A 15,915-nucleotide genomic window follows, 5' to 3' on the forward strand; every position below is an offset into this window, starting at 1 on the left:
GTACCACCTTAGTCATTAATTTATTTAGAATTTACCTTGAAAAATTCAGTCTTCTCAGCTATGTACTTCAGATTGCCTGGCGTGAGGGGCGGTCTAATAACCACAGCCACTCTTCCCTGGTTTGGACTTAAGGGCTGTACAGGTTCCACACCGTTGATGTTTTCCCCCGTGACCATGACCACAGACTGCGTCAGTCCCACCAGGTCCATGACTAGTGAAATAGCAACACTCTGCACACTAAAATCACTTGCTTGGTTGCAAGCGTTCATCAGCGTCTGGAGCCACAGTGGAGGCTGCACATGCTCCCAGTCTGAAAGGAAAGACGGAAGCCAACAGCGTTCATCACACTAACCCTTTCACACATACTTTTAACTTCCCATCTAATTAAAAAAAAGCTTCACTACTTACTACCTTTAGGTTTGGAGCTGTTAAGAAAACCATAGTTTCTCACCTAGACTAAAAAATAAGCAATAACAAGAATTTCATAAACTTTTAAAAATAAGTACTTTTCTTTTGCCACATTAAATAATCTACTTTCCTATACTGAAAGACAGTACATTAATCACACATTATGTAGTAATCACTGTAGTATGTGTATATATTTAAAAATCCCACTTTTAATATCTGAACGCTACTGAAAAAAGAGCATACCACAGAAAACATTTAAATATGAACAAAACAGAAACTACCTTACCAGTTTCTGACTCAGAATGTAACTCTGAGGCATGGTTTCCCTCAGCAATGTAAACTGGAAAACTTGAGCACTCCAGGAAGAGCTGGCAGGCAGCAAGAAAGGCAGAAAGGTATTCTTTTGAGGTGGTTTGTTTACTTATGCTTCTCTCTTTTACATCTCCATGTGAATCCATGTCCCATTTCTCCCTGTCCCCTTGCTCTCTGCCGAGATCCCCATGGTGCTCTGCAGCCAAGGCTTGAGGAAAAGAGTTACTCTGAACAATGTAGAGGTGGATAAGTCTGGTGAGAAACTGCTGGACGTACTCCAAGCAGCACTGCATTGCAGTCTTCTGGACGGTCTTCACACTTCGGGGTGCTGTCCCCTGAGGGACTACAGAAGGGGGCTGGACGATGGTTTCTTCAGATCCCACAGTGGAAGCTGTTTCTGTCTCAGAGGACGTGCTACCAATTGGGATGGCAGCTGCTCCCTGCCCCTCACTCAGTTCTCTGTCAATGTCATCAGTTCGGTCTGCCTGATACTGTATAAACTCAGTGAATCCACTCTCTGATGATTGACTACTTGGTGGGTTTTCTCCATCTTCTAACACTTCAGTACGATTGTCAAGAGAAACTGCTGATATCTGGCAGTGATTAAAAAGAACAAAAGGCTGAGTAGCTAAATGCATATATTAGGAATGAGAAATCAGAAATGACCGCATTTGGAGAGAAGTCAATTTTAGATTACTATTCACAACTGTATCCACATATTCAGCTGAATCTAAAAATGGTTTCTACAACTGATTTGAAACCATTAATATGATAATCAATATGAAATATGGATATGGTTCTAATGAATACACTAAAGTCATTTATTAAATATTTATTTTTCACTACATGCATAGCATAAAGTGAGGCTCATGAGGGTAAAATATATGTATATACAAACTTCCAAGGTCCATATCCTTATTTTCAAAAGACTAATAATTTATTCGATCTACTTTATGAAAACATTTTCCTAGTGTCTAAACAATGCAACTTTCCCAATGTCTAAACAATGCAAGACATGAGTTACGTAAGGTTAAAAAAAGACATTCTAAGAGCTGGAAATAAAATTTAATAGATTCGGGACTACATGAGTGTGAAATTTGTCTGACAAGTATATAAAGTACTATGAGAATGTGTGCCAATTAATATTCTTATGTTCTTTCAACAAACAGTTACTGAATCCACATCACATTACAGGCTAAACACTGTACTGGGTATTAAGAATTAAACAAATAGTTTATAATCTGGAGGACAAGATAAGAAACAATTAAAATATAAACAAAAATGAGCCAGCTATTGCAGTAGAGTTGGAATGGATAAACTGTTCCCTCCCTATGATACGGCCAGTACAGTCATTAAGCATATTTTCTAGCCTAGTTGAAGTAACCAAAAGCTGTACACAACATGTATTTCATGGGCGATTGTGCCACAGCATAATTTGAATTTGAATAAGATCACTACAGAGGTGTACTAAATGCTCTGCTGCCCCAAAGCTGGGCCTCACCCAACGTTCCTTGCTTCAGTGAATCATACCACCACTCACCAAACCAGGAAGACAGGAACCTAGAGGTAATTCTTGGTACCTTCTCTGTCTACCTCTCTCCAACACTTCCTTTACATCCACTTCAGTCTAGTAGTTAAGGGTGCTGGCCATTGGTCAGCTAAGGCTCTGCCACTTTCTAGCCTGGGAAATCATTTAACCTCTACAAACTTTGTTTTCCTAATTTGTATAACTGACAGGACGATAATGCCTACAATTTACAGTTGCTATGAGGATTAAGTAAGACAGGCCACACAAGTAAAAGTATCAGGCATAATACCTGACACTTGGCAGACATTCGATAAATGTTGGTAGTCACTCACTACCCTTACTGTACCATTACTAAGTCTTATTTTTTCCTCCTAAACACACGGCCAATCCATTCATTTCTCTGTCTTCATCCCCCCATCTTTTTAGCACATTACCACCACTACTCTCACCTGCATTCTGCGGGTCTCCCACACCCATCTTTGTTTCTCAGGTCCATACTCCACACTATAGCCAGAGTAATTTTTTTAATACACAAATATGATTACATCACTTGCCTTTTTCCCCTTGAGTGTGTTCCTAAAATAGGAATTAAAAGCCTTAGTACAGTAAAAGGCTCTGTAAGACCTGGGTTCCAAGGTGGGTCTCCCCCTCAGTGTCTACACTGTGCCTCTACCTGCCTTAGAGTCTTCACACACGCTCTCTCCTCCATCAAATATTCCCTTCTTTGTACTTTGCACCTACACCAAACTCCTTTGGGGTTTCCCTCAAATAGTCCTTTCTCAAGAAAGCCTTCCTTGGCTCCCAATTTAGATCAGATTGCCCCAACTTTCTATATTTCTACCACCCTATATGTTCCTCCATACATTCATCACAACTATAATTAAATGTGCAATTATTTGTTTAACGTCTGTCTCCTACAAATGGGTTGGAGAAGGGCAGAGACTGCCTAGCTAATCTCTGGATACCCAGTGTGAGTGCTGCACGAAGACAGGCTATTTCAAAGGTAAGAAAACTGAGGCTAAAAGAAGTTAAAAACAAAACAAAATGAAACTGGCCCAAGGTTATAGGAAATAAGCTTATTAGTTAGTAGAAGAGCTCAAATCAGGTAATTCTGATCTTCATGCTCTTTTCATCATAGTATATCACATTATCTGTAACAGTATGAGAAATTTTCATATTATAATGCCAAAGTTAGAGATGGCTACCAAAATTGCACTTGTTGATCTTTTCCTCTGAAAGGTTAACAATCATCTAAAGTCTTGTTTTAATAAATTTTTTAAAATAAGTATTTTTCCTGGCTGGTGTAGCTCGGTGGACTGAGCATGGGCTGTGAACCGAAGGGTTGCCAGTTCAATTCCCAGCCAGGGCACATGCCTGGGTTGCGGGCCAGGTCCCTAGTATGGGGTGAGTGAGAAGCAACCACACACTGATATTTCTCTCCCTTTCCTTCTCTTCCCCTCTCTCTAAAAATGAATTTAAAAAAAAGTATTTACATAGTGAGTAATTAGCTTGTTACTGTAAACTCATTTCTGTATCGATCTTTTTTAAAGATCATAAAACAGTGGATATTACCAGATTTCAAGCTACAAAATTCAGTTAAACTTGCATAAATTTATAATCTTTAGTTGTATGGTCTATATTATATAACTAGGTTTTATATTACTTTTTAATAAAGTGTCTTTCTGAAAATAGGAAGGAAATATATGTTTTAGACATTCCAATACACTGATTCTACAAAAATGTACTAAGAACAGAAAGACAGAATCAGATTTGTAATTTTTTAAAGAACCATTCCTTCACTTACACTTTAAAACAACACAGAAAATACCCTCAGCTTTTAAATCTGATCAATTTTCAGACATCTCAGTGAAGGTACTACCAGTGCATTTCAGTGAAAAGTAGGAAAGAAGATCTATGCCCTTGGAACATAAAAGAAAACCAAAGGGGAGGGCACGCACTCTAAGGTTAACGAGCAATCATATAGTTTTTAAGTGCACTTTTACATTGCATTTCATTTACTACAAATCAATGTTCCCATTATCTTACCTCCAGATGTTTCTTGTTTAGGAAATATTCACGTGTTTAAATATGCTGCTGAGATAATACTAAGGTCCTTTCTCTATACTCACCAATCTCATTCAAATAAAAGACAAAGCTTCCTCCAAACCCCTGAGACAGCCCGGGGTTTCAGAGGATCCCTCTACGGGAACTGGGAGGGTCACAACCCCTGTGCTGCTGCCATAGCAAGGGGATTGGACACTGGGGAATCAGGTACGGGAGTTGGGACTTTCTAAGCCTCTGTGGCACTGCCATAGAGACAGGACTAGACGCCGGGGAGTCAGGTACGGAAACCGGGACACTCCAAGCCCCTGTGACGGCCCTGGGCGGCAGAGAGAGCCAGATACGGGAGCCAGGACATTCCCAGCCTCTGTGCCACTGCCCTAGTAACGGGCCTGGGTGCTTGAGGAGGCGGCTACTAGAGCCGGGACATTCAGCAGTGGTAGGCGACCAACGCAGAGACCAGTGCGAGGACCAGCGAGAGTGTAGGTGGAGACGAAGAACATCAAGAAACTTCAAGGAGTCTGTACCACTGAACTTCACAAGGAACATACCACAGAAGTTTACACCATAAAACCAGTGATTCAGAACAGATCAATTTTGGAAGCAGAGACTAACAAGAAGAGTCTCAAACAATGGGAAGACAAAGAAACAATCCCCAAATGAAAGAAAAAGCAGAAACTTCAGAAAGAATGTTAGATGAAATAGACGCTGATCAACTATCAGACAGTGAATTCAAAGCACTGGTTATTACGAAGTTCAAAGAGCTCAAAGAGCTCACAGTGAGCTACCAGAAACTACAGGGAAATTATAATGATCTCTCTGCAAACTACAGCAACATCAAAAAGGAAATGGAAACCATCAGCAAGAGACAAGAGGAAATGAAGAATACAATTTCCGAATTGAAGTACACAGTAGAAAGTTTCCAAAGTAGGATAGATGAAGCGGAGGATAGGATTAGAGAGTTGGAGGACAAGGTAGAAAGCATCTCACAGAAAGAGCAAGAAAATGAAAAGAGGCTCAGAAAGAATGAAGAGGGCTTAAGAGAAATGCAAGACAATATGAAACGCAATAATATACGAATAATAGGAATACCAGAAGGAGAAGAAGAAGAACAAGGGATAGAAAACGTATTTGAACGAGTAATGAGAGAAAATTTTCCTAATTTGATAAGAGAAAAAGTCTCACAAATCCAGGAATCACAGAGAGTCCCAATCAAGAGGAACCCAAGGAGGCCCACCTCAAGACACATCATCATCAAAATGGCAAAATTCCAAGACAAAGAGAGAATCTTAAAGGCAGCAAGGGAGAAAAAAGAAATAACATACAAGGGAGCCCCAATAAGGTTAGCTACCGACTTCTCAATGGAAACACTTCAAGCAAGAAGAGAATGGCAAGAAATATTTCAAGTAATGAGAACCAGAGGCCTACAACCAAGGCTACTTTACCCAGCAAGGCTCTCAATCAAGATAGAAGGCCAAATAAAGAGCTTCCAAGACAAAAGAAGTCTAAAAGAATATGCCTCCACCAAACCAGCTCTACAAGAAATACTAAAAGGACTGCTTTAAGGGAAGGAAGGATAAGAGGGAGACAGAGAGGAACACAGGTACAAAAATGGCAATGAATAAGTACCTATCAATAATAACCTTAAACGTAAATGGATTAAATTCTCCAATCAAAAGACACAGAATAGCTCAATGGATAAGAAAGCATGACCCACACATATGCTGCCTACAAGAGACTCACCTCAGGACAAAAGACCATCACAGACTAAAAGTGAAAGGCTGGAAACAAGTTTTCCAAGCAAACGGACAAGAAAAAAAAGCTGGGGTAGCAATTCTCATATCAGACAAAATAGACTTCAAAAAAAAGGCTGTAAAGAGAGACCCAGAAGGTCATTTCATTATACTCAAGGGAAGAATCCACCAAGAAGACATTAACATTGTAAACATATATGCACCAAACATAGGGGGCACCCAAATATATCAAGAAAATCTTAGAGGACTTCAAGAAAGATATTGACAGCAACACAATCATAGTAGGGGATTTGAACACCCCACTATCAAAAATGGACAGATCTTCCAAACAAATTATCAAAAAAGATATTGTGCCATTAAACAACACCCTAGAAGAAATGGACTTAACTGATATATATAGAGCCCTTCATCCCAAAGAAGCTAAATACACATTCTTTTCAAATGTACATGGAACATTCTCAAAGATAGACCACATGATAGGACACAAAAGGAGCCTCAACAAATTCAAGAAAATTGAAATCATACCAAGCATCTTCTCTGACCACAAGGCACTGAAATTAGAAACCAACCCCAAAGAAAAAAACCCAAAGCACCCAAAAACATGGAGACTGAATGGTATGCTATTAAACAATGAATGGGTCAAGAATGAAATTAGGGAAGAAATCAAAACATTTCTGGAAACAAATGAAAATGATCGCACAACAACCCAAAACTTATAGGACACAGCGAAGGCAGTCCTGAGAGGGAAGTTTATAGCAATACAGGCCTACCTAAAGAATATAGAAACATCTCAAACAAACAACCTAACCCTACGCCTGCAAGAACTTGAGGAACAACAACAAAGACAGCCCAGAGCAAGCAGAAGGAAGGAAATAACCAAGATTAGAGCAGAACTAAATGACATAGAAACTAAAAGCACAATTTTAAGGATCAATGAATCCAGGAGTTGGTTCTTTGAGAAAATAAACAAAATAGACAAGCCTTTAAGTAGGCTCATCAAGAAAAGAAGAGAGAGGACACAAATAAACACAATCAGAAATGAAAAAGGAGAGATTACAACTGATACCACAGAAATAGAAGAGATTGTAAGAAATTACTATGAAGAACTGTATGCCAAGAAATTTGAAAACCTAGGGGAAATGGACACATTTCTAGAAAAATACAATCTTCCAAAACTCAGTGAAAAAGAAGCAGAAAATCTAAATTCACCAATAACAGCAAAAGAAATTGAAGCAGTAATCAAAAAACTCCCAGCACACAAAAGCCCCGGACCAGATGGTTTCACAGGAGAATTCTACAAAGCAATTAAGGAAGAGCTAACCCCTATTCTCCACAGACTATTTCAAAAAATTCAGAAGAATGGAAAACTTCCAAATTCTTCTTATGAAGCCAGCATCATCTTAATTCCAAAACCAGATAGAGACACAACAAAGAAAGAAAACTTCAGGCCAATATCGCTGATGAACATAGATGCTAAAATCCTCAACAAAATATTGGCAAATCGCATCCAACAACATATCAAAAAGATCATACACCATGATCAAGTAGGATTCATCCCAGGAATGCAAGGATGGTTCAATATTCGCAAATCAGTAAATGTAATACATCATATAAACAAAAGCAAAGACAAAAATCACATGATCATATCAATAGATGCAGAAAAAAGCTTTCGATAAGGTACAACACCCATTTATGATAAAAACACTCAGCAAAGTGGGAATACAAGGAGCATTTCTCAAAATAATAAAGGCCATATACGAGAGACCTACAGCCAATATCATACTCAACGGGAAAAAACTAAAAGCTTTTCCACTAAGATCAGGAACAAGACAAGGTTGTCCACTTTCACCACTTCTATTCAATATAGTATTGGAAGTTTTAGCCACAGCGATCAGGCAAGAAAAGGAAATAAAAGGCATCCAAATAGGAAAGGAGGAAACAAAACTGTCACTGTTTGCAGATGACATGATAGTGTACATGGAAAATCCTATAGACTCTACCCGAAAACTGCTCAAACTAATTAATGAATTTGGCAAAACAGCTGGTTATAAAGTCAATATCCAGAAATCAAAGGCATTTTTGTATACCAACAGTGAATCAGCAGAAGCAGAAATAAAGAGAAAAATCCCATTTGATATAGCAAAAAGAAAAATAAAATATCTGGGAATAAACCTAACCAAGGAGGTAAAAAACCTGTATGCAGAAAACTACACAGCCCTGAAGAACGAAATCAAGGAAGACACAAACAAATGGAAACATATACCTTGTTCATGGATTGGAAGAATTAACATTATCAAAATGTCCATACTACCCAAAGCAATATACAGATTCAATGCAATACCTATTAAAGTACCAATGGCATATTTCACAGACATAGAACAAACACTTCGAAAATTTATATGGAACCATAAACGAGCTCGAATAGCAGCTGCTCTTTTGAGAAAGAAGAACAAAGTAGGGGGGATCACAATACCTGATATCAAACTGTATTACAAGGCCACTGTAATCAAAACAGCCTGGTACTGGCATAAAAACAGGCACATAGACCAATGGAACAGAACAGAGAGCCCAGAAATCAACCCAACCCCTCCACAGTCAATTAATATTCGACAAAGGGGGCAGTAACATAAAATGGAGTAAAGATAGCCTCTTCAACAAATGGTGTTGGGAGAACTGGACAGCTACATGCAAAAAAATGAAACTTGAGCACAGACTTACACCATACACCAAAATAAATTCAAGGTGGATAAAAGACTTAAATGTAAGTCATAACACCATTAAAGTCCTAGAGGAGAACATTGGCAAGAAAATCTCAGATATTTCACGCAGCAACTTCTTTACTGATATGTCCCCTAGAGCAAGGAATGTAAAGGAAAGAATAAACAAATGGGATCTCATCAAAATAAAAAGCTTCTGCATGGCTAAAGAAAACAGTATTAAATTAGCAAGACAACCAACTGTATGGGAAAACATATTTGCCAATGATACCTCAGACAAAGGTTTAATCTCTAAAATATACAAAGAACTTACACGACTCCACTCTAAGAAGACACCCAACCCAATTAGAAAATGGGAAAAGGACTTGAACAAACACTTCTCCAAGGAGGACATACAGAACATTCAGAGACACATGAAGAGATGCTCAATATCATTAGCTATCAGAGAGATGCAAATTAAAACCACAATGAGATACCACTTTACACCAGTCAGGATGGCTATCATAAACAAAGCAACAAACAACAAATGTTGGAGGGGTTGTGGGGAAACGGGGTCCTTAGTTCACTGTTGGTGGGAGTGCAGACTGGTACAACCATTATGGAAAACAGTATGGATTTTTCTCAGAAAAATAAAAATTGACCTGCCCTTTGACCCAGCAATTCCACTGCTAGGATTATATCCTAAGAATCCTAAAACATCAATATCAAAGAAACTATGCACCACAATGTTCATAGCAGCACAATTTACAATAGCCAAGAGTTGGAAGCAACCTAGGTGCCCATCAGTAAATGAATGGATCCAAAAATTGTGGTACATATACACAATGGAATTCTATGCTGCAGACAGAAAGAAGGAGCTACTACCCTTTGCAACAACATGGATGGAACTGGAAAGCATTATGCTGAGTGAAATAGGCCAGGTGCTGAAAGACAAATACCATATGATCTCACCTTTAACAGGAAGCTAAACAACAAAACAAACAAGTAAGCAGAAAAAAAAAAAACCCCAAAAAACAAAGACACTGAAATAGAGAACAAGGGGATAGTGACCAGAGGGGAGAAGGAAGGGAAGTTAAGGGGAAAAAGGGGGAGGGATTTGGAGGAACAAATTGGAAGGACACAGGGACGAGAACTAAGGGGGGGGGAGGAAATGGGAGGGAGGTGGGGAGCAAGGGGCAGGGGAGGCTGGGATGGGAAAAATAGACAAAAAACTGTACTTGAAAAATAACTAAATAAAATTAAAAAAAAAAAAAGACAAAGCTTCAAAGCAGTTAATATCTATTTTAGTTGTATTTTTAAGATCTTAGAGGTATAAATTAAGGGAAGACAACAAAATGAATTTCCCAACAACAGAGTCATATCGAAACAGAATATCACACATCAATAATGAGCAGGTAGGAAGGAAAGTGTGACAGACTGTCTTTAATTTATGTAGGCTAATCCTGGATACATCTAAATTGATCGAGAATCAGTAATGTTCATTTCATACATAAAGAGCAATATGTTAAGAAGGGCCAAGAAAACAGTTAGAAACAATTTTAGAATTATTAGTTGGTGGGAAAGGTTGTATGAGATCATCCTGATAATGTATTTTTCCTGGTTGAGAAACAACAAAAAAGCAACTGAAAAAATAATTAGGGCAATTATACAAATCCTGGATTTAGGTATCTTATATGTTTAAATCTTCGTTGTTTTTTTTCAAAGTACATAAACAAAAATATTTTATTTTATTTTTATTTTTCTCTATGTAATTTATTTTTTTTCCTTTTTAAAAATTTTAGTCATTTTTCAAGTACAGGTTTTTATCTGTTTCTCCCATCCCACCCCCCCCCGCCCCATCTCCCCACCTCCCTCCCATTTCCTTCCCCCCCCAGTCCTCATCCCTGTGTCTTTCATACTTGTTCCTCAAAATCCCTCCCCATTTTTCCCCTTAAATTCCCTTCCCTCTCCCCTCTGGTCGCTGCCCACTTGTTCTCTATTTCAGTGTCTTTGTTTTTATTCTGTTTGCTCGTTTGTTTTATTCTTTAGCTTCCTGTTAAAGGTGAGATCATATGGTATTTGTCTTTCAATGCCTGGCCTATTTCACTCAGCATAATGCTTTCCAGTTCCATCCATGCTGTTGCAAAGGGTAGTAGCTCCTTATAAATCTTTGTTTTAACACAGTGCCACTGTACCTATAAAATTTCATTAAATGCTTTTCTTAATATTTGCTAAAATTATTTTAATATTATAAACTTGAAAGCTTTTAAGTTATTGATTTTTTCCATAGATGTTTTGCAAGTGTTTAAGTATGTTACTAGTGCCACATTAAAATAATTATAATTCTATTCAATGTCATAAAGTAAGCATTAAGAATCTAGAAGATTGTGCCCTGGCTGGCATAGCTCAGTGGATTGAGCGTCGGCCTGGGAACCAGACGGTCAAGGTTCCATTCCCAGTCAGGGCACATGCCTGGGTTGCAGGCCAGTTCCTGGCAGGGGACTCAAGAGAGGCAACCACACATTGATGTTTCTCTCCTCCTCTCATTCCCTTCTTCTCTAAAAAGATAAATAAATAAAACCTTAAAAAAAAGAATCTAGAAGATTGAATATAAAGATTCTGGATTTAAAAGAGAGCATACTAAAAATCTATTGTATTCAAATGAAAAGGATCAATAAAGTTTAAATTATAAACATGTGGCTACTGAGCACTTGAAATGCGGCTGATCTGACAGTGGAACTGAATTTTTTATTTCAAGTGTTTCTGATAAAAAATTATGCATTTGAATGAAGATGTGCTATAAGTATAAAACACACAGTGGAATTTTGTAGATAGTACAAAAAGAATGTAAAGTATCTGGCTAATTTTTTTATATTACATAAATTTTATATTGACTACATATTGAAATTATAATAAATTAGCTAGAAAGGGCTAAACAATTGAAAAAAATCTTTTCATCTGTTTCTTCTTACATTTTTAGAAGTAGCTACCAGATATTTAAAAACTACTTATGTTGCTGACATTATATTTCTATTGGAAAGTGCTAATATAAACACCTAAACTGTACTAGAACCAAAAGCCTACAGTAAGATCTACTGCCACTCATTTGGATCTATGCAAGATTCACTAAATGGTTATATATAAGTGATTTCACTCAGACACTGTTATTTCAAAAATTAACAGCTGACCCTTGAACAACACAGGGGTAGGGAAGATACTGACTCCCCACTTCATGCCCCACACAACTGAAATCCACATAGAACTTTTGGCTGCCCCCAAACTTAACAACTAACAGCCATCCTACTGTTGACAGGAAACCTTACCAATAATATAAACAGTCAATTAACACATATTTTATATGTTGTACGTATTATATGCTGTGTTCACACAATAAAGTAAGCCAGAGAAATTAAAGTGTCAAGAAAACCATAAGGAAAATATGCATCTGTAGTTCTGTACTATACTGATAGTGTAACTTTACACCATCTGTTTGTCAAATGTAAATATTATTAACATTAGACATCCAAAATAAAAGAAAATATTATAATTCTTTACTGGTGTAACCATTCATGCACTGATAACAAAGCAGGAGCAATATTGTTTTATGGTAGTCTATTATAATTGATATGACTGCTTCACAGTAGCCTAGCCTACACAGTGATGATTGAATCACTATAAACATTTTTATGACACACATTATTAGTCATATTCAACATTGTTAAATTTTAGAAAACCACTTACCTATGATGACTGGCTGATAAGCAGTTTCTTCAATTACAAGAAAGAGGCATAATGTACAATAGTGTAATTCTTTGAAAGTGAACTTATAAAATAGTAAGAACTAACATTTTTATAATTTTATTAAATAGTATCCACTTTATGCCTATGTAAGGATAAGCTACCCACTTTCATACAAATCATGCACGTGATGTTCTATATGATAAATATTCGCACTATGATAATGACACAAAATTGTATCACGGAGTTCCAGAAAATTTAATCTAGTTATTAGATTTTCACATGAAGACACACACATACACAACAGATAAGTTTATAACTGTATGATGATTAGTGACTGTTCATTATGTGGACATGGATCATCATAAACGTCTTCATTCTCGTTACCTTCACACTGAGTAGGCTGAGGAGGAGGGGAAAAGAAGGGGTTGATCTTACTGTCTCGGGGGACAGAGGCAGAAGAGGTGACGGGGGTGGAAGGGGAGGCATGGGAGGCAGGAGAGGCATGCACCCTTGGTAAAATTATATGGAAATACATTATAATTCTGACTTTTTCTTTTTCATTTCTCTAAAAATGTTTCTGTAGGCCATCAATCCTCTTTCCATTGTGTGTTTTAGTTTTAAGTGTCTTAGAAGAGTCCATGTCATAAAAGAAGTCAAAAGCAGTTGTGATTAAGAGGAACCCTTCTGCCAGACCATCTAATGTCCTTTGTTTTCTGGCACTGCTGCTTCTGTGTGTTTCTCCTCATTGTCTGGCACCACCAGTTCAGAAGCACTCATCTCCCTCAAGTGGTCTTCTGTTAATTCCTCTGGTGTGGTGTCTATTTCTTGAATTTCTCCAAGATCCACATGTTGAAACCTTGCAACACCTTCCCCACTTTTTTTTTGCCACATCCACCATCATAATTTCCTTGATTGGCTCTGTTGTAAAACCTGTGAAGTTATGCACAATTCTCTGGCAGGAATTTTTTGTTTGGGGCTTGGTGGCTTTCACAGTTTTTTTATGGCAATGATGGCAACTTCAATGAAGTAATATTTCTAGACTTTCATGATATTCTTCTCTATTGAGATTCTCTTCCATAGTGTTAACAATCCTTTCCATAGTGTACTGTGTCCAATGAGCCTTAAAGGTCCTTATGCACTCCTGACCTAGAGACACTGTATTTGGGGGCAAGTAGACCACTTCAAAGACTTTGATGTTGAATTCATGGGGCTCTGGGTGGCCAGGGATATTGTCCAATATCAGAAGAACTTTGAAAGGCTCTCCTTGAATGGCAAGGTACTTCCTGACTCCAGGGACAAAGCATTGATGGAACCAATTCAAAGAAAGGGCTCTAGTAGTTTAGGCCTTCTTGTTGTACAACCAAAAGACTGGCAGGTGGTATTTTTTTTTCCCTTCAAGGCTCAGGGTTTAGCAGCTTTAAAGATAAGGGCAGTCCCTGATCATAAACCTAATTGCATTTGTACAAGAATACTGTTAGCTGATTCCTAGGAGCTTGGTGCTCCTATCTCTTCCTTAGTTAAGGAATGTCCTTTGGTGTTATTTCCCCAGAATAGGGTAATTTCATCTGCTTTAAAAACCTGTTCATGCAGACATCCTTCTTCCTTGATGATTTTCTTAATGGCATCTGGAAAACTGGCTGCCTCTTGGTTGGCAGAAGCTGCTTCCCCTGTTATCTTGACATTTTTTAAATATTAAATATTTTATTTAAATAATGATTCTAAGTAAAAATCAATAATAGTACAAGCAACAGAAAATGTGGAAAAATCATTGAAGGTGGTGTTGAAACAGTGGCTTAACTGGGGAGTTGATGAATCCCTCACTACTGGTATTTTGTATGAGTCTCATGTGTTATTCAAGGTTAATGATATTGCACTTGATATGACAAAAAACCCACAAGAATCATGAGATATCACTTTTTTACTGCAAAATGCCATTTACTGAACAGACAAACTGCTCACACAGAGGTGATCAGACGATTAGCATCACACAGTGTTTTAAGTGGGTACTCATACTGAGCTCACTGTAGCAGCATCAGGAGGCGGCTATAAAATTACAGCAGTACAGTGTGCGCTACAGCTAATTTTATAGTTATAGTACATCTTTATGTTTGTTTACATTTCTCTCAACAGCAAATGACACCATGCATGATCTAGTTTTGATAAATGTTAACTTTTTAATAGGCATATATATTTTATGGTAGTAAATGATAACAGAAACTATTATCCACATCTTTTTTTGCATTCATGACGTACCTAACTTTTGCTTAATTTTTTCATTTATAAGCTAGAGGGTCATCTGTGAGTTTTTTCAAATTGCTGCAAATCTCCAAACATTTTATATTTACTGAAAATAAAATCTGGGTATAAGCGGACCTACACAGTGCACACCCACATTATTTAAGGGGAAATGGTAAGTGGTCTAATACCAAAATTAACAACTAACATTACCTTTTTGTCCTCCCATTCTTTGGCTGAACTGTTCTGCCCACTGGGAAACTGCAGAACGCCTCCGGTACCAGCAGATAACAGGGGAGGTTGAACTTTGCTCAGGATCTTCGAGCACAGCCTGACGGAATCCGTGAGTTCAGACAAGCGCAATGTCTGGAGATGGCTTGTCAGGGCAGAAACCATCCTGAGCAACAGCTGGGGCAGGTGCTCTGTCTGAATTTCAATGTAAGTCTCCTGAAAATAAAAGTAAAATGATAAAAGTTTAAGCAATGTGTGACCCCAAAGTTATGTTGTTTCACTGGGTTTTAATCTATATAAAAAAGGAACTAATTTTTATGAATCTGTAGTATTTATACATATCATTTTCTTAATTAATATTGTATAATAGTTTCATTATTAATGATATACAATTTATACTCCCAAATTCTCATTTTAAGTATTTCAAAGCATGTATTATAAACTAATCCCAATGTTATGTACATCACTGAAATTATAATATAACAGAAGTGAATATACTCAGTTAAAAAGAAACAGGCTGAATGTCGTACCTGACACAGCACCCTCATACTTCTAGTGGGCTTCACAATGAGAAAGCAAGAATTTAGGAGAGAAAAGGGGAGAAGATTTCCAAAGTCTTCATTAATAGAATCATTAATTAATATAAATACAGCATTAAATCATTATACACTAAACATTTAGGATTTCAATAACATGCAATTATGAAGTATATTCCATGTATTAAGACTTGTGTATGTGTTATATATATGTATATATACGTATATATGTATATATATATACATATATACACACACATGTCACAGGACAAAACAGTTGGAAAATTTTATGGGAAAAAAAGCTGTGCCAAAAGGGAAAAATATATTTAATATTAAGGATAAAATTTATTTGAAGATAAGGTCTCCAACATGTAATATATGAACTATGTTAGATTTCCTCAATATTTTTTTAC

At 37.3% G+C, this 15,915-nt stretch overlaps 1 protein-coding gene across 4 annotated transcripts in view; it reads right to left on the reverse strand.

Annotated features, from left to right (window-relative positions):
* Positions 1-15,915, reverse strand: part of DOP1A (DOP1 leucine zipper like protein A) — a 115,244-nt gene that overhangs the window by 43,378 nt on the left and 55,951 nt on the right. For all 4 annotated transcript variants that reach the window (XM_053664736.1, XM_053664737.1, XM_053664738.1 and 1 more), the window contains exons 13-15: positions 14,949-15,182; positions 695-1,313; positions 36-310 (exon numbers count right to left, since the gene is read on the reverse strand). In XM_053664736.1, coding sequence (XP_053520711.1) covers positions 36-310; positions 695-1,313; positions 14,949-15,182 — 1,128 coding nt within the window. The remainder of the gene's footprint in view (positions 1-35; positions 311-694; positions 1,314-14,948; positions 15,183-15,915) is intronic.

The sequence above is a fragment of the Artibeus jamaicensis genome, unplaced genomic scaffold (genome assembly GCF_021234435.1).
Source record: "Artibeus jamaicensis isolate MK-2021 breed Jamaican fruit bat unplaced genomic scaffold, CSHL_Jam_final contig_387, whole genome shotgun sequence".
Lineage (NCBI taxonomy): Eukaryota > Metazoa > Chordata > Mammalia > Chiroptera > Phyllostomidae > Artibeus > Artibeus jamaicensis.